Below are 18,790 nucleotides of genomic sequence, written 5' to 3'. Positions count from 1 at the left end.
TCAAAACACGTTTCAATTCTCAGAAGAATTGCAACTATTTTCACTCCTGATTCAACACACAGGCTATTTGTTTGGGTTCATCCAGTACTTTGGGGCAATGTTAAAAATAAAATCTAAGAAAAATTGAAAGGCATGACACCTTATTATCCTAGTTAATATAGCATTTTCTGACTCTGGGGATGCATCTCTTGCCAGATTGTCCATACAAAGATTGTGGCAGTGCGTAATCACACCAAATGTTACCAGATTTTACTTCTAGCCAGTGTGTCTGTTGGGGTGCCACAGAGTATAATGAAGAGATGGTCACAAGCAAATGAGAATGAACAACAACTCCGTTGACTGATTAGAAACCAAAGAGATGAGCATCAGTGAAAGAAATTTCTTTTAAGTCTCAAATTTTCTTCACTTCAGAAAAACCTATCCTCTGCCTAGGGAGTAAAAGCTACTTCGAAAAAAAAAGGGAGATGTGCCCTTATTTCCAAATCATAGGTGTCACTTAACTCTGAGAAAGTTCTGGGAACATATACCACAAATCAAAAGGAAAAAAAAGAAAAAGGCAAATCAGAGGAGATATGCCAAAGTGCAAAAGCAATGTTGTTTTTTTAAGAACAAAACTGGGGGAAACAGCAAAAGTAAGTAAAGAGAAAGGAGCACATGAAGAGAAAATTAGAATCAGCTTTGAAAAGACAAATGGCCACACAGCTTAAAGAAAATGAATGTGTGACACATATTTTACTCATTTACAGTACAGAAGGACCATATGTAGAGTACAGAGAAAAGTTTTCCTTTCCTCTCCTATTTTATCATAGCTAAGAAGTATTCCATTTTGTGCGCTTTTGCATGAGCACACATCTGCCCTATCTGAGCTACAAAAAGTCAGCAAGTTTGGGTAGAGACAGGCACCTTGAAGAGTCACTAACATATTTAACATGTGTCATTCAAGAACTGACCATTAAGACTTAAGGGAGACGGTTTTTGTCTCTATGTAGTGTTCTGATGGGCAGCTCTGAGTCTTTCAGGCATCCATCACAGACACAGAGTCTAGCACCCAACTATTCACGACTCTTTTCTTGCCTGTTTTTAGAATGCCTTAGTTCATGTAGTGCTATATGAAGGTGCAGTACATTATATACTACAATTAATTTTTTTTTTATATATTCACACACATTTTTTACCATTTTTGTTAAGAATGTGTATTTTAGAAACTGTGTTCCAACAAAAACTTGAAAGCAGCCAAGCAGAAAAAGTGTGCTAAACCCTCCTAGCAAACATCAGGGAATTCTTTGATGAAATGACTCTGCTTGCACCAGCAGAAATTCTGGACTCATCTTGCCATCAGGGAAGCCTCCATTTGCTGTTACACCAGGAGTGAGAGGGGCAGGGTGCTGTCAGACACACGTGCACACACAGACACCTCGTGTTGTACACGGCCACACCAGCGCGTGGCTGATCCGATCCACAGCCTGCTGCACTTCCAGGGCTTGCTTTACTTAATGCAAAATCAATACCTTTATTTCCAGGACAACAACTCCAACATTCTCATGGAATGGCTGCCTAATTTTAAAGTCAAGTCCAGATGTTCATTGCAAAAGAATCTAATAACGGCTCACAAAAGAAGAAGTGTGCCTATCCCACAAATATGTTGGAATAGCATGTGGAAGCAAGTTAGCTGACGGCTATAGATTTGTCAGGCCGACAATTCACTGCACATCTGTGTCTGCCAATGTGGAATTTACTCAAAATTGCCTCTCTAGACACTTCTTTACATAACACATATTTAGCTTATTAGTGCTGTCATTTGGGAGTGTGGTCAGCTTTTGAGCAAAATCTCAGTGAGTCCATTAGCACGGATCACATCGCAGCTGCCATTTTAGAAGCACGATGATTAGGTTTGAAGTTCAAATGATTTGATTTCACTTTAAGGCTTCAAAAGCAGCCTCTGGGGTAGATTTACACAATTAATTTTTACTGAGGTCTGCTGGGTAATTTACTGTAGTCAAAGAACCTTCACTAAGGTAAGGTAATTATTACTGGGTAATTTTATGGCACTCCAATCAGTAAGAAGCAACATGTTGGCTGTTTTCTGCTCAGATAAGACCTGTAAGAAAGAGAAGATGCTTCTTTTGGGAATCACAACATGTCTGCAACACTGAGGAGGGATGAGGAGGATTCACCGACTTCCTAGATGTGAACCAGAAGTTGTACATGCCCTCAAAATGTCTTTTCAGGAGCGTGCATAAGGACTTAGACAATCTCTTAAAAATTGTACTGAGAAGCTTTCAAAACTGAAGCACCGTGCCAGTCATTCTTTAATACAGGAACAAAGAATACATTCTTTGTTTAGTCTGAGCACAGAAGTAAACAATGAAATTAAATATCCCTTTGAGATTTGTATTTATCACTTACAAGAAGCACTTGCTAATAATCAGTGGCAGCTGGGCTGACAAGCAAACTTCAGAGCAAAGCCAGAGGGGATACAAGTCTATTTTAGGTTTGCTATTGACAGTAAGGGTCACAGGAAAAATAAACTCAGCAAGCAGTGTCATGCTACCACAAACCTCTGCTGGCCAAGCAGAAACTAAATTACAGCCCAACCTTTCAGCACAGCAGAAAGACTTGGGCAGTTGGGCTGCCCTGAAGTGCACAGAGCACAACAAAGAGATGAACAGGATTAAGCACAAGTGAGATATACCATCAATTACAGACAAATAAATCAAAAGATTGGAGGAGCTAATTATCCGATAGTCTGGAGTGGGGGTATGCTATGCTTTCCCCTATTATTTTAATATTTTGAGTTTGCAAAATTAACCTGTGAAGCCCTGTAAAAACAAGGATTGACCACTCTCTCCTTCAAAACAATAATGCAGACAATCTCCACTGTCAGACTGAACTATAAGAAAGAAAGGAAACAAAGAGCAACAGAAGGACTTAGGCACTATTTCTATCCCATATACATAAATATGAATAATAGGAAATAAAAAACTTTGAGTGTAAAAGTTTAGTCCTCACCTTCATTTCATACACTGTAGCACTACTGGGAAAGCTTATTTGATTTCTCTATCACAATAATAAAACATAAGATTTGTGTAAGGGGAAGATGAGGGAATAAACATATTCTATATCTGATGGCTTTCATTTTGTTAAGTTGACTTCCTACTAAAGTTGATGACAAAAACAGCTGTGTGGACTCATAAGCACTTCTATCTACATCTCTCCATGGACTAATTACAAATATCTGTGTCATGCAGTCCCAGCATCTAAGTCAGATTTAATTTTGTTCTATCTTTCACTAGGCATATTTCATAACCTGTCATTTCATTATTTTGCTTTCTTTTTTCTCTACCTATCATCCACTGGATGCAAACACAGCCCTGCACTTTCTACTGTTCTCTTTTATTTTCCTTTGCTTTTTGGTTTGTTAGTTTGTTTGTTTTGATGGAGCCACAAATTTTGTCCAATGTCAGGGGCCAGTTGCTTAAAACAAAGCAGGCTTTTCAACTTTCAAGCATAATTATACAGGGCAGAAATGCCTAGACAATTTCTTATTGCCCTTTCCTTCTAACTGGTGATGATACACTGATAATTCATGAGGAGCATCCATGTTTTAACTTTTCAGATTTTAAGGAGTTTAAAACTCAGGAGCAGTTCTAGTGAGTGATGCCTCATCTTTGTGCATTCATTCTCTGCCAAAGTGATGCTCACCTGTGCTGTTCTGTTTGGCATTTTTGAGACTTGCTTATTATTCTCTCACAGTTGTCTGCTAATTTTATAGATCTCTGGGATACTAAGAGCATGTGGCAATGCCACACTAACCTGGTTGTGGATTTGGAGCCTAGAGGTTGTCAGATTTACAAATTCTCCTGACTTTGAGGTCCCATAATTCATCAACTTTGCCAGCAATATTTTTGCCCTGCTGCAAGGTGGCATTGAGGATTTATGTTGGATCAGCTTCCACACAGGGTCCTGTGAGCATGATTCTTGTTGATACAAACAGGATGACTTTTATATGTTTGAAATCTTATGGACTGACAGAAAAAAACCCCAGCTTCCACTGGCTGCAACAATATCCATGACAACGGTGAGCAACACAAGGAGAATAAAATCAAGGAGCCCAATTCCAGTGTAATGCACTCCATTTGGAGTATTTGGGATTGCTCCAGTGAATAATTTCACACCTCTTTTTCCTTTAAGGCTCTCTGATGAACCATATCATCAGTTCCTTGAATCTTCCCTTTTTGTAAAGTTTCCTTTCAAAATTTGACCAGCATTACAATTTCTGAGTATGCTGACCATGGAAATGAAGGCGGCAAGGACAAGGACAACAAAAGACTGATCTTAGTCTTCTTGTCACCAAGAATACTTCTTTCTCCATAGCTTTAAATGGTTCCTCCACTCTCTGCCCTAAACTTCAGCTTCTTTTGGCACATTTATTGCTTCTCTTTCTATGTATAACGACTCCATACCAGTGCTAGAGAGTATTAAATTGATTGGTGGAAAATTAATGAAGCAAGCAGGAATGATAGAGAACAATTACTTGTGCATTATGGCTTTTGATAAGCTGGCAGTCTGAGGGGGCACTAACATAAAGCACATCAGTAATAGAAATGCCCAGTGCAGTCTGACCTTGTCAGAGAACTTCAGTAAGTCCAGAGAAGAGGGAGAAAGGTCTTGTTCAAAATTTGGAGAAACAAGCATTGAGGAAGATGCACCTCACTGCTATTTAGCAAGGAAGTGCCTTGCTACAAGGGTGCAAACTGGAAGGGAACAACAAATATTCAGGAAATTTTATATATAAGAGGCCACCAAAAGGCTTTTTTGCCTTATGAGGCTCATGCAAACCAGGGCCCTGCCTTTACTTTCAGGCACATTTCACTACATTGCAGCCATTTGAAACTCTTTTTAGCTGTCCAATTTCTGCATCTAGTGTTCCATTAAATTTGGTTCATCTCCTGTGGTGCCAACATCTTGAGCAAGACACTGAAGAAAGAGCAAAGAATTAGGAAGCGAAGACATGGGCAAGTTCAGTGGCTGATGGCTGTGCAATTTAGAATTCAAGGAAAGGAAGTTGTTAGGGATTCATGTCTCCAGCACAGATGCATTTGAATATATTAAGAGAGGTGTTTAACAGCCATTTGGCGAAGAAAGGCCCTGATCTCCCTCAGTAAAATGATGGCTAGAATGCTTCAGAAAAAATTTTTAGCACATATGCTAATCCTTAATTTTCAGAAGGATTATTCTCTTCATTTTCAGACTTTTTTTTGCAGATGGCATTTTTAGCAAAGTTGTCAGCTTCTGTGTACAGAGTGCTTTTGCCATTCCTGCATTTTACATGTGCTGCAAGTCTTAGATGCTTATAGAAATATCCTTGTTTATAGAAATATCCCTGTTTAGAAACAAGTTACATATGGCAGTAATCCTTGACATGGCTCCTCAGGAACTGGTTGCAGTCACTGAACACTTGCCTGCTTCAGGGACAATTTTGTCTGCTTTATAACAGGTTGATTGTACCTGGTCTAGAAAGAAATTCATGAAAGTTCTCTTGCCTTCCCTTGGTCTGTATTTTGCAGATGCCTGGTGTTGCTTGCTAGGCAATGAGATCTACACATATTCTCCCGGAAAAAAAAATAAATCAAAAACAGCTGGACCCTGAAAAATGGTGGATATAATAGATGTGAATATGAAAATGTCAGCTGATGGTGTCTCTCACAGTTTATAAGACACAAAAACCCTCTGACTCAAAGGACAATCTGACTTTAGGAAAGGGCATGCAGAAAACCAGATTAATTCAACTTTGGGACAATGCACTGTGGAAAACATAATGTCCAGAAAGGCTGTTTGAAAGAAAAAAAATAACCAATATATAAAGATGTAATACAACTGAAGTTTGGATTACTTAGATTAACAACCTGTGTGTGCCAGGCCTAAAAATAAATCTTAAAGAGCTTTTCTTCCTGAGTCTGTGCTATTAACAATGCTAGTGAGTTTCTTGAGCAGGATTCAGTGTCATTGAGGCAATCTGCTACAAACTTCGTTTATTTATACCCTTGTTTCAAGTTTCTAGAAACTTTCAAGGCAAACTGTGAATTAGGATGCTCTGGATGTTAAACAACCCATTTACATTTCTTCAATGATAACCAAAAAAAGACAAATGTATTTTCTTTCCTCTACTTCTCGAATAAAACCAAGAACTCAGTCCCACAGTGCTCTCAATGTTAAGCTTTCATTAAACTTTTTTGAGTCACTCCTGTAAAAATAAAATAAAAATACACACTCCACCAACCAAGTACAAACCACAGAATTCAGCTAAAAGAAAGGTGTTATCTCTCTGCTCAATACCAGAGAATTTTGCTCCAAAAGACACTGAAACAAAACAAAACTATAAAAGCAAGCATGTATAATGTGTATTACTTACAGTGTATTTCTAGAACCTGCATTGCTATCTGAGGTGTAGAGTTTAGGGACTCATGATCTACTCTGCAACTTACAACTGCACCATCATCACTGCGGTCTGCTAGGAAATCCAGCGTGCTGCTGACTGTGAATGTTTTACGAGCTGAATCTTCTTCTTTTACATATTTAACATCTGAAAGAAAGAATAAACAGTTATTTATTTTTACAATATTTTTTGGAAAAAAGTAGTCCAGCATTAGACAGGCTAAATTTTCTATCATAGTTACTGGAAAAAACCCCATCTTTCATTGTTGGTTTTTTTAATATAAAAGTAATTAGACTGCAGTTATTCCTCAATTTGCTCTCATTGTCAGAATAGGAGATACATATTGCAAAAGAAAATTTTAAAACTGGTTCCATGATACAGCATTCAAACAGAAATTCCATTCATTGTTACCTCTTGAATGTTTAGGTCCATATTAGATATAAATGTCCTCTGTAGGTCATCAGAAAATGATTGTGATCTTGTCCCACCCTCATCACCTTACATATTCACAGTGCCACTGAACATTAAATTTCCCAAGTTCATTCTTATAGGCTCTCACAGTAATGCAATACATGGATATTACTGAAGCCACTTGCACACAGTCAGATTCATCCTGTGCTTACTTTATTCATTGCTTATTCTGTTGTTTGGTTAGAATTATGCTAAATTACTGATAAAGCCAGGTACAGTCATCAATGGCAGTAAACAACTGTAAATAGAGCATGCAATAGTATTTACTGGAATATACAAATGAGCCCCAAGAAGACCAGAAATAAGATTACTGCAGAAAACTTCACTCACTGCTTTACACCATTCTAAATTGACTTGATACATGATACTTGCAGATCCAGTTAAAAATCTGAGTTTTCAGCACAGACATTGCAGTGGAGGGAGTTTTCAGCTACGCTTAGGAAGCATCATCTCAGCTGAAGGTTAAAATTCACATTCAGAGCATTTTGTTGTAAAAAATACGTGCTAGATCAGAAATGAAGATCCAAAAGAGAGAGCATTTGAGTTAAAATGTCTGAATATATTAACTGTAACATGAGATTTTCTTACACATACTTTAGAATTGTTTCACTTGGTTCCCAACTACTTGCGATACTTATTGATTTTAGTTTATTTCAGAAAAAATGGTAAGCTTGTTATATTGATTTATTGCAGTGAAAGCTTGAAAAGACATCTATAAATACTTAAACATATATAGTAAATTACACTGAGATTTCATATGTCCTCTGTGCCCTAAAAAAGTGAGAGGTTTCAGTTTTACAAATTATACTAAATCCCATTAGAGAACAGAATGACCTAAATAAAATTTCCATGAAATATCAATTTTAGAAAGCAAATCTTCAATGGCTTAAGCTACATATTTTGGATTAAAAATACCTCTGACTTCAGAGAGGTGGTCTTTATCATTGTCTCCAGACAGACAAGGACACCGTGTAGTTATAAAGTTTCCATTCCTCACTAAAAAATAATTATTTCTTGCATACCAGAATTTTTCTGCCTGTTTGCTGCTAAGCTTTAAAAGATTGCCATTTCTGCCATGGTCACTATTAATATTTTGGGATTACTAGGTAAGAGACATATTGACCAGAGCTAAAGCAAAGTTATTATAATCAACAACAAATGTCTTCACTGATATTTAAAGCAAACACATGTGATATTGCTCCCGGAGTTAGGTTTCCATATTTAATAACAGGCACCTATATAGGTAACATTCTGCTTATAAGTAATGTGCACATCCCTTTGCTGACTTTAGGTGGTGGACAGAAGGCTCCTGAAAACATCAACAACTTCAATTTTATAGAAAAATTGTGGATTTTTAATCCTTTAGAAAAACAAAACCAGGTAATTTCCTAAACTGATGTTGAGAAGCCCCTCTCTAGTTATTTATTGTGTGAGAGTTCAACTCACAATTAACTTCCTCTGCAAAAAGGGCAGTGATAAGATTCTACAAACTGTTAGAATCCTCACCAACAGAATTTTTTAGCTTGTCCTCCTTTACCAGCTGTATTCCTTAGATGTTTCTTCATGGCAAATGAAAGTGTGATTATAATATGTTCCAACTGAGTGCAAATCCAACTGGATGTAAGAATGGTGGAGATCAGCTACTGGGTACACACCATCACTCAGGATATTTTACAGAATTTTTAAATATGTCAGTTGTAGCCTATTGTCTCATTTGTTTTCTTGCTGCTCCCTTCTCTCCAAAATATTCCCTTGAAGAAAAAGTTGAAAAGAAATCCAGTACACAAGCATTTTGTGTGGGAAGCACTGTAATGGAAGAGGCTGAAGGGATACAGCTTTATAAAGGAGGACCTATTGGTGTTAGGACATGTTGTGCACAGAGTGCCCTTGCAGGGCTGAAAGCTAAAACCCACTGCCATGCATGAGTAAAAGCACAGCCAGAAAGTCAGGGGAAGTGATCTTTGTCTCTTTGGCACATGCACGGCTACACTGAGAGTACCAGGCCCAGTTTTGGGCTTTCTGAAGAAAAAATGTACTACAAACCTGTTGAAAAACACTGTGGTTGGTGGAGCTGTACAAGGACATCTTAAGAAAGTTGCTATTATCTAACCTGAGGAAGAGAAGACTAAAACCAGATCAAACTGTTCCTTTAAAGTACAAAAATTATGGCCATAGACAAAAAAGCCAGAACGCCCTCAGAGGAGTACAACAAAAGCTCATGGGCAACAAACACAAGTTACACCTAGACAAATCTGGATTATGTATCATTAAATACCTACAAATAATGAAAACACTAAACAAGAGGGCTTTAGAATGCTGAAAAATCTAGCTCAGACAGAAATGTTGCTATGGAATCTCTGTCCTGGGAGACCTTTCAAACCTGAGTTGGAGAAGACCTTCAGCCACTTGATTTAACCTTGGAAGAGATGTTGGGCCAAATGAAACCTGGGAATCAGCTTCAGGCTCACTTCCATGACTTTCAGACAGGTGCACATACAGATATGGCTGTATCAACTAATACAGGGTTATATCTCATAAGTGTAGAGGTTTGATAGGGAAAAGATTAAATGGAAATGATGGAATGTCCATCATCCATTGCTCATTGCTATTTATAAAAGCACATACCTATAACACATAGAAATATTCATCTTTTAAAAAGACAGTTTTTCTGGTTTTACATGGCAGATAGAATTATTGTTTACATTTAAACTCAAGTTCTGACATGAAATGGCCTTATTATCAAAAAATTAAAAAATCATCTTTGCTTTAGAGGGATCTCAAGACAATGATCAGTGCCTCTCTGAAATCTTTGTTTATAAATTAAAGAAATTTACTCAGATTATCTTAACCTTGCAACAAGAGTTGCAACAAAATGAACTTATTTAGTTTTAAATTCTAGTCTACCTAGGAAAAGAGAAAAAAAAGGAAATCCATTTAAAATATTCCTGAAGCTGAAGAAAAATTCTTTATATAATTTTGTTGAAAGAGCATGTAACAGATTTTGTTGGAAAAGATAGGTAATTTCAAAATGAAAAATTAGAATTTAGCTTCTCTAGTATTTTTGTTCTTAATAACCTTCCAGAAATGTCACCAGAATGCTAAACTGCAGATCCCTTTGTTAAATTGGTGCATATATGAGTGACAGTACAGTAAACTAAAAGGTGTGGCACCCAGTGCTTCACATTCAGTCTCCCTCATTACTAACACTTTATCAAACACTGTTCTCTTATCAGATGATGATTCCTTTTTTGAGTCATAGCAATGGAGCTACAATTTTAGAGTGGCTTTTTCCCCTTTGGTGCAACTCTGATCTCAGTGCATCATTTATATTCGTTTGCAGCATGTATAATACAGTGGAACACAATTGGATTTACTGGTGCTAGACAGACGAACTTCTAACCTTTAATGTCAGCTGCATTAGCATATCATTTCATATCTATTTTCTCAGATTTATCATTTCACCTTTTGCACTGCACAAAGCTAATGTAACTTCTGCTGATGCCACTGCAGACTGGTTAGGTTATTTTATTTCTAACCTTTGAGAAATGGCAATGTGCTCTTCAGAAGACCTAGAAAACTGAACTGAAATGAATGTGCTCAGTACTTTCCTCCTATTTCTGGTTGTCAGGGTTTTCTTCCCCTTTACTGTTCTTTTTCATACTCCTTTTAGATTCCTTTCTTCCCCATCCTGTTTTGGTTTTGTGTGTTTTTGGGTTTTTTTTTAATCCTTTTAGGAGCACTTCAAAAAAAATAATGAGTCAAACAGTTAAACAGTCAAATCAACAAATTGCTTGCTGGCTTTAATTACTTGTCAGCTGAAGGAAATGCAAAGGTATTACATCAGATTTTAAACCAGAATTTTTAAAATATCATATTTTCAAATTTCAAATACCATATTTTTAAATAACATATTTTCAATATGGTCTTGCTGTTAGGCCAACTGTATCAGTGTTTATTTTATAGTATTGACATGGCTTGGAGTTATTTCCAATCTTAACATGCCTTTAATATGTATATTCATCATGCCATCTTTTCTGGAGGACACAATCTATGCTATGCCATAGCATAGATTGTGTCTTAGCTGTGCTGTTTAATTCTTCTTTTTACTTGCTTTGATAAGATGTTCTATGTCTTTCATCAATTTCCTCAAATTTCCCAATACTGAAAAGAATTATTCTCTGTTTACTCATTTTCTATCTTTGTTACACATTTCAAATTATTCCAGACTAAAATGCTTGTTCCTTTCAATACTATTCTCATTTTCATTAGAAATGTAAGAACACCTATAGAATGAACAGGATTCTTTAGGCAATCATCTACAATCTCCTTTATTCACCAATTTTATACCAGAGCTCTGCTTTTACACATTGAACTTGGAAGAGAAAAGGAAGGGAAGATAAATGTTCTGTAATTAACACTGTAACTTTGCTTGAGGCAGTTTATTGAGCTAATGAAATCCAAAATATAAGACAAATTAGATAAATGAAGGGTGGTTTTTTGTTTGTTTTTGTTTTTTAAAGCTGCAAAGAAAAGATGGATTTTGAATAATTTATTCATCTGGTCTTATAGCAGAATGAATAGAGATGGCAGGAATAAATACCAATACCTCATCCTTTTTATCCATTTACTTTATAATGGGCACTTCAACTGGCTTGGAGGTGTGACAGCCTTCTGCATTAGGAATCTCTCTTCACTCACTCGTTCACCAATGAGCATTTAAAACTATTCCATCATTTTTAAGAATATGGAGTAGAAAACTGAGCTCTAAGCAAAGAACATACCAAGTGAAAGAGAAGATGGGAAGGAAATAAACAGCTTTTTGTATGCAGCTCATTCCTAGCTCGCTGCATCCTCGAAGGCAAAGCCTTGCTGTCAGCTTTGGTTTTAGTCACTCAATGGCTTTTCGGTTACAGCAGACTTTGCCCAACTCCCCCCAGCCCCTGTGAAGTTTTCCTGATCCCCTTTAAAGTACATTTTCTCCTCCTCCTCACTGCAGACTGTCAGCATCCTTGCCTCAGCTGGAGATTCCAAGTTTCCCAGCTGAGATTTCCTCATTGGCTACATCCTGGCTCTCCCTCACCAGAGCAGGCTCCATAGCTCCACTATGGGAAGTGCATTCTCCTGTCTGCTCCAGGTGGTTCTGCCTCACCTGGTCACATTTTTTAGGGGAGTGTAAGCTAAATCTGGGAATTAACTAAATCAGACATACTCCATGCTGGAATGACATAAGAGAAATGAAAAGGGAAAATATCAGGGATGAGTGGTCTGACTGTGATAATAATCCAGAAAACATTTCTCTATGAAGCCTCACAGTTGAGTTTATTATGCTGCATTAAGTTCTGAGCAATCCAAGACACCAGTTTTTACTACTTGAAAAAACAATAAAAAGATGGTTATATGACCACTACAGTAAATTACAATCAATTCTTCATCTATGCACTATCCCCTACTCATTTCATGACCAATGGGAGCAACTTTACAAAGTCAGATTAAAAAAAAATACAATTCTACAGAATGGATAGTTTTGAAAATTGCATCAAATGACACCAAAATCCTTTTAAATACCTTTAACTTCTTTGTCGTTCTTGAACCATCTGATATCAGCTGCTGGCTTACTACCAGATGTCTTGCAAGTGAGCTGCATCCTCTCTCCCTCCATAACTGGTGAGGTAAATCCAGTAATTTGTGGCTTCTCCGGAACACCTAACAAGCAAACAAGCAAAATGTCTCTGATAGCATCAACTGCTGCCACAAATGCATGACCAACTTAAAGATCACTTCTTCACATGCTCTAAATTCTGGAAACAGATAATTAATTCCTTGTGCCTTGTCAGTTAAACCTTTTTCCTGCCGTAAATTATCCATCAATCTGACTGATAGTTGATTCTAAATAAATAAAGAATGCAGGAATGACCTAATTTTCTAGAGAAACAGATTGCATTTTAATAAATACCTATCTCTGTGTATTCTGCATGCAGGTCTAGTCTGATTTGTTACAATATTTAAACTGCTCAGCACAGCAAGCAGGATGACAAAGCACATTAGAAGCGCAGCTGTGAAAATTAAACATTAAACTGGCAACAAAGCTGAACTGACCTAAGTTGAAAACAGATATTTACACCTAAATAATGAAGACTTTAATAAAGAAAAAACAGGGAAAAAGGAGGGTAAAAATAAATACTGGAGTCACTTTATCTTCAGAGAAAAAAACAAAATACCAAGAGGTATAATCACAGCTGCACTGACTGTGAAGGGTCCTCTGCTGTATACAAGTTCTTCAGAGCAGATCATATGATATGGACATACCATACACATAATATTCAACATGGAAATTGCTGGTTTTTAATGAGCCATGGAAGAGATAAAAGCAAAACAAAACAAAACAAAACCCAAAACAAACAAACAAACAAGAACAGAAAAGAAAACAAAGAAAATTGGGAAAGTTTTGATCACTGCATGCATGCATAAATCCATTTAACTTAGGAAGACACAAGAATAACTTACTTTAAAGTAATACTGATGACAGTAATTTAAAAATCTCCAAAAATGTCAGTTATATCTTGCAGCTACATTGCTTTGGTGCATTCACATTTGTGGCAAGATAAAGGGCTCGGTCACAATAATTGATCCTGTGCCCTGTACTTATAAATTCAGTTTTTCTACATCTCTTTTAGAAAATGACAGATTATGTACATAAAAGCAAAGCAGCTTCACCTATTGCATAGTATATCTCTTTAATAAACCTAGTCCTCTCTTTCAGGACAGAAAAATGGAGTCTACTACAATACCTTGCCACTTAAATTTTCTAATTGAAAGCAGAGCAGTCAATAAAGAGATTATTAGTACATAAAAGGATAGTTTATCTGATTAAAAGATGCAATACACTTCAGTGGCGAAGATCCCCTTCTCTGGCAGAAAATATTTTAGGAGTTTAAAAGGTTCCTTTGAAATAGGAAATTACAAATACAAAATGAAAAAAGGCAGGAATCCTAAACTGTGCAGTTTTCTCTCTTGGAAGGTAAGTAATGATGTTGGGAAAACTTCATGAAACTCTCCCCTTAGATGAAGGTAAAGCTTAAAGGACTGTTAAGGATCAAGCTACTTTTATTAATAAATATTGGCTAGATATTTTGGGGGTTTTCTTGTCTTTGTAACACCTTTCTATGTCTTTCTGCCATTTAAAAGGTCAAACTGATGCACTCCTCAATTGTTTAGATCATGAAATGCCTCTCTACAGAAGGAAGATTAGGCACAGGCTGTTGCTATTCCAGAATATTTTGCTTTGAGTGGGTACTTTTTGTCCTTAATGGCAAAGTTGTGAAGATTTCTGGAAAATAGTCTCACAGGGACTGAAAGGGAGATGTATTTCATATCCTAAGCACAAAACCAATTCCCTGGCTGTATTAATGTGAATATTACTGCCACAGAGAATATCTTACATTAGTTCTATTAAATTCAACTGTCTGCCCATCCACATATAAAAATAAAACAAAGAGAGAGAAAGAGTCATGTTCAGGGACAGAAAAAAGGAAAAAAGAATAAAAATCAATCTCTAAAATCATATAGCCTCTTAGGTTCGCAGGTGTGTTTTAGTGAACTATAGCAATTTTGGCTGATTGGGCTACTGACATTCATAGAATCACATAAAGCTTCAAGCAGAAACTTTATATCCTGGGCATCTCTTGAAATCTATTGCTTTTCTATGTGTATCTATAACCTTTGGGGAAAACAGCAGAGCACTTAGAGGATCAAGCATAAAAGAAGCGGCAAACCCAGTGAAAATTTGCACTTTATAGACCAAAAAAAAAAAAAAAGAGAAAGGAGAATGAACCAAAAAAATGCACAGCTAAGGAAAAATGATAAAGCTCTAAAGCCCGTTTTTTGATTTCATGCTTTCTGATTTTCTCCCCTTTGCCCTATCCAATAGATTGTCAGGAGATGAACACATGCACCTTCTGTGCACTGGTGGTGCTCGGGATGTAGAGGTTATGTCCATTTTATGGAGCACTCGTTCCGTGGTGTTTGTGTGCTCCCTAACTCATTATCCTGCCACGCTGCAAACAGTAAGAGCCATGTTATTTTTCAGCCCAGCAATATGAAACAATAAACATCAGGGGAAACCAGATCAGACGCTTACATTTATCTTCTGCCAAGCCTTAGAAAAGTTCATTCTTATCATAATTTGCCAGAGCCTGAGGAGTTTAACACTTGCTTCTTTGTGCTTGGCTCGGTGTGTGCTTACCGAGGACGGTGAGGAAAGCCTTGGAAGTTTTGACAGGCATGGTGAACAAGGAGCAGGTGTACTGCCCTTCGTCCGACAGGGACACGTCGCTGACACTGATGCTCAGCTCGTGCCACGACGCTCGCACCAGCTCGATTCTGTTGTCCCTCAGAGCTGAAAAACAACAATAACAACAAAAAATCGACATTACTGTTGGATCCAGCATGTGAACAAAGCGTGGGGTGTTGTACAAGAGGCTCCATGAAGGTTCCTAGAGAAACCAGGCCCTAGAACACAGGGGTGTGGACACAGTTGTCTTTGCAGAGCAGTTTGTCTTCTCTGTGGAATAAAGTGCAAGAGTTGAGCAAGATTTTGAGGGGTGTATTGAATGATTTTTAACATACATAAACTACAGGACTTGAGTTAACTCCAGCCTTCCTCTAAAAATCCCAACAACAACTTTGATTTCTGCCCCTCCCACAGCCTTGTTCAGTGCCTAAAATAAATCCTTTCCAAAACCAGCCTGCTTTTACATATTTACACATGTTGAAAATCCTGTATCTAGCCCTGTATAGTTTGTCTACAGATTTTTCCCATGTTCATTACCACTAATATTGAACTGGACTATCAGATTTCTAAAATTCTGTAAATAATTATTTATTTTTACCAATAGACTGGAAATTCCACTTACACACGCATATGTAGTACATTTAACAAGTTGAGGTAATTGAATGTAGTGGCTTTCCATTTTTGATTATGAATAAAAATATGATCTCTTCTGTTTGCATGGAAGCAATGAGGGAGAAGGAGAATGTAGGTTCACTTAAATTCAAAAGGTCACTTTAGTTAATGATTTAAAATTTAAAGTATTTTATAGCCTATACTCAGATTAACCTCCATTTTCTATTGAAAAACTGTCAAAACATTCCCAAACATTCTATTTTTCTGCAGCAAAGTTGCTTCAGGAATCTGCAGATATTATCCAAGCCTTTCCACAGCATAGAAATACTAATATCATAAGTGAACAAACACTGTAATTCTCCTAAGCAAAGAATAGGAAAGCCTCTGTAACTCAGGAAGTTTAGATGTATACCTCTAGATTGAAATGTCTGGCCTGATAGTGTGTGAAACTTCAGTGAGTCTGTTTTTACAGCAAACCTCTGAAAGTCAAAAGCAAAATGGGACTATGGTGTTTGTCAAGACAGTTGCACCTGTATTTGTGAGAAGAACAAAGGTGTTCAAGTCCCTAATGCTGCTCTCTCTCACATCTTTCTAAAGTCTCAAAAGACTCTTAGATTTGTCTAGTTTACCTTTTCTAGTGATTAAAAAAAAAAAAAAAAAGAGTTTGACTGTGGTTCTTTTTCTACTAAACCTAGATGTTCCTGCCGAATTGCCATCCAAGTTGATCCAGGTAGATTTACATCAAAATAAGATACAGTGAAGATTCAGCAAAAGCATCACTTGAATTTGTATTCTTCTAAGACTGCCATTTAAGTTTGTTCTCACAAGAAAATCTGAGCAGAATTTGCTGATTATTTCAGGGTAGGCCAGCTAAAGCTCAGCTGCTTCTTCTGCAGGGTCTGAGGAGTGAAAGGTGGCAGCATAACCATGCCTAACATAAAGGCAGGCAATGAACTTCTTCAAAGCACATCAAAGAGACTGAGGTTGTGTGTAATGGACACATCCCAAACAGAATTGAGATGGCATATGGCCAGCCACAACAAGAAAAAAATCTCACAATTATTTATTTTATAATATCAAGTCTATGTAATGATGAAAAGAGGAGCAACTTTAAAGGACAAAACAAGCAAACCAGAAGCCACAAAATGCAAAGCTGACAGAACAACTGAGAACACCAGCTCAGAAAAACAAAAAAGCACATAAAGAAAGCATCTACCAACCCTAAACAGCAGCAAAGCTGATCATTGTGGCTTTAGCAGCCTAAACTCCTCACAACAGTGAAGCTGCTGCTATCTTTGACCAAGTAGATGGGGACTCAGAATTCCTTTCTCAGCTTGTCAATTCTAGTCAGATGCATATGAGCAGACATAAGAATTATTGCATATTTCAAATTAGTGACTTCCCCCCCCCCCAAAAAAAAAAAAGATTCAAATTTTTCCAAATGGTTTGATCACCACACCTGTTTATATAATTTGGCAATAGCAGAAAAAAATGGAAAAACAAAACAAAACAAACACACACCAAAACCAAAAAGCATCTCAGTGATCCATAATTTGGAAGAGGCATTTTTTTTTCCTTCCTGTAATCCAAAATTATTTAAAAAATAATGTACTATAGCATCTTACATGGTATTTTTCTTTGTTATAATTTTCAGTTGTTACTGCCTTGTGATAAAGATTTTATGTATTTGTTGAAATATTTTCCTACAGATGGGACAATGTGTAGAATTTCATGCCCTGAGAAGAACAGTAATGAATTCCACTACAGCACAACTGGCCTACAGATGCCAACAGCACATCATTTTGATCCTACAACTGAAATACAAACTGTTTCCATCAACTACATTCCTACTGCTCCCCTTCCTCACCTCTTCCCCTCCACACCTTTTTTAACCTTTGTAAAATATAAAAACCTCAGCTCAGTAAATTTTGTGGAAAGCTGATAAAAACAACCACAGGTCAAGAGATGAGATCAGATCTTCCATGTTTCATTAAGGAGTTGATTTTTATTGAAAGAACTGCAAGAAAGTTTTGTAACAGAAATATCAACCCAGCCTTTGCAATAAATGCTGCAAAGAGCACCAGCATAACACTCCTTTGCAGGAAAGCTGTTTGTCAGAAGCATTTTTGTAAGTGCTGGGTCTAAAAACAATTATCTGTTCCATCATTTTCAAATCTGAATATTTGTATGTTTCCTGTCTGTGCAGATGACAGGCAACCCAAATTTTACTGCTATGGCTTAGACCAAGTAAGCACTTACACAGAGACGTTTTAGAATCTTATTTTTAAATTGTATTCCTGTTTCTATATCCTCATCTGTTAAGAAACACACCAGTTTCTCTTCATGAAACTGATAGCTGTGATGGATGCCAGAATTGGTTCGTTTCCATTTTCTGTCTTAGGTAAATTTTGCTTAGAAGGGTGATGGAAACAAGAGCAACAGTGGAGAAACCAGGGGCAATTCTAGCAACTCGTGATGTCCAGGCACTATGAGTGAGTGGAGCAGGGTCTTGCTCATGGCAGAAAACCTTGCCAAGGCTGGCTGATGAAGCAAAGAGCAGCCCACGGAGCCTGGACAGAAAGCAGCTACTGAAAGGTACCAAGTGGCAAGCAGCTCCACCACAGTAGTTCAAATAAAGCTCCATAAAGTAAAATACAAAATGTTCTATCACATTTAATTAGCACTTTTAACACAAAAAAGTAGAACACTGCTCTTTTGGAACCTTCTTAGAAACTCCTTTAACATTTCACTTTGTTAGAAGCTAAACAGACCCTTCTGGCCTCTTCCTGGGGATTTTAACTTGCACTGCTTAATCATTATCCTACCCATAGTTTGCATACCTACAGAGATACTAGAAAAATGATAAATAAACAGAATATTTATTTGACTTCTGGGAAATACACATATGCCAAAAGCAGTAACAGAGAATACCAGCACTGGCATCACTTTGCTGGATTCTCATGTTGCAAGCTGTTTGAAAA

The 18,790-nt window shown here is 37.1% G+C and overlaps 1 protein-coding gene across 3 annotated transcripts in view; it reads right to left on the bottom strand.

Moving 5' to 3' along the window:
* The window catches only part of CADM2 (cell adhesion molecule 2), a 572,300-nt gene that overhangs the window by 100,721 nt on the left and 452,789 nt on the right, over positions 1–18,790 (bottom strand). For all 3 annotated transcript variants that reach the window (XM_063150069.1, XM_063150071.1, XM_063150070.1), the window contains 3 exons: positions 15,150–15,302; positions 12,473–12,610; positions 6,413–6,583 (listed from right to left, as the gene is read on the bottom strand). In XM_063150069.1, the coding sequence (XP_063006139.1) occupies positions 6,413–6,583; positions 12,473–12,610; positions 15,150–15,302 (462 nt within the window). The remainder of the gene's footprint in view (positions 1–6,412; positions 6,584–12,472; positions 12,611–15,149; positions 15,303–18,790) is intronic.

The sequence above is a fragment of the Melospiza melodia genome, chromosome 2 (assembly GCF_035770615.1).
Source record: "Melospiza melodia melodia isolate bMelMel2 chromosome 2, bMelMel2.pri, whole genome shotgun sequence".
Lineage (NCBI taxonomy): Eukaryota > Metazoa > Chordata > Aves > Passeriformes > Passerellidae > Melospiza > Melospiza melodia.
The sequence above is the reverse complement of the archived record's forward strand: the minus strand, read 5'-3'. Positions and strand labels throughout refer to the sequence as shown.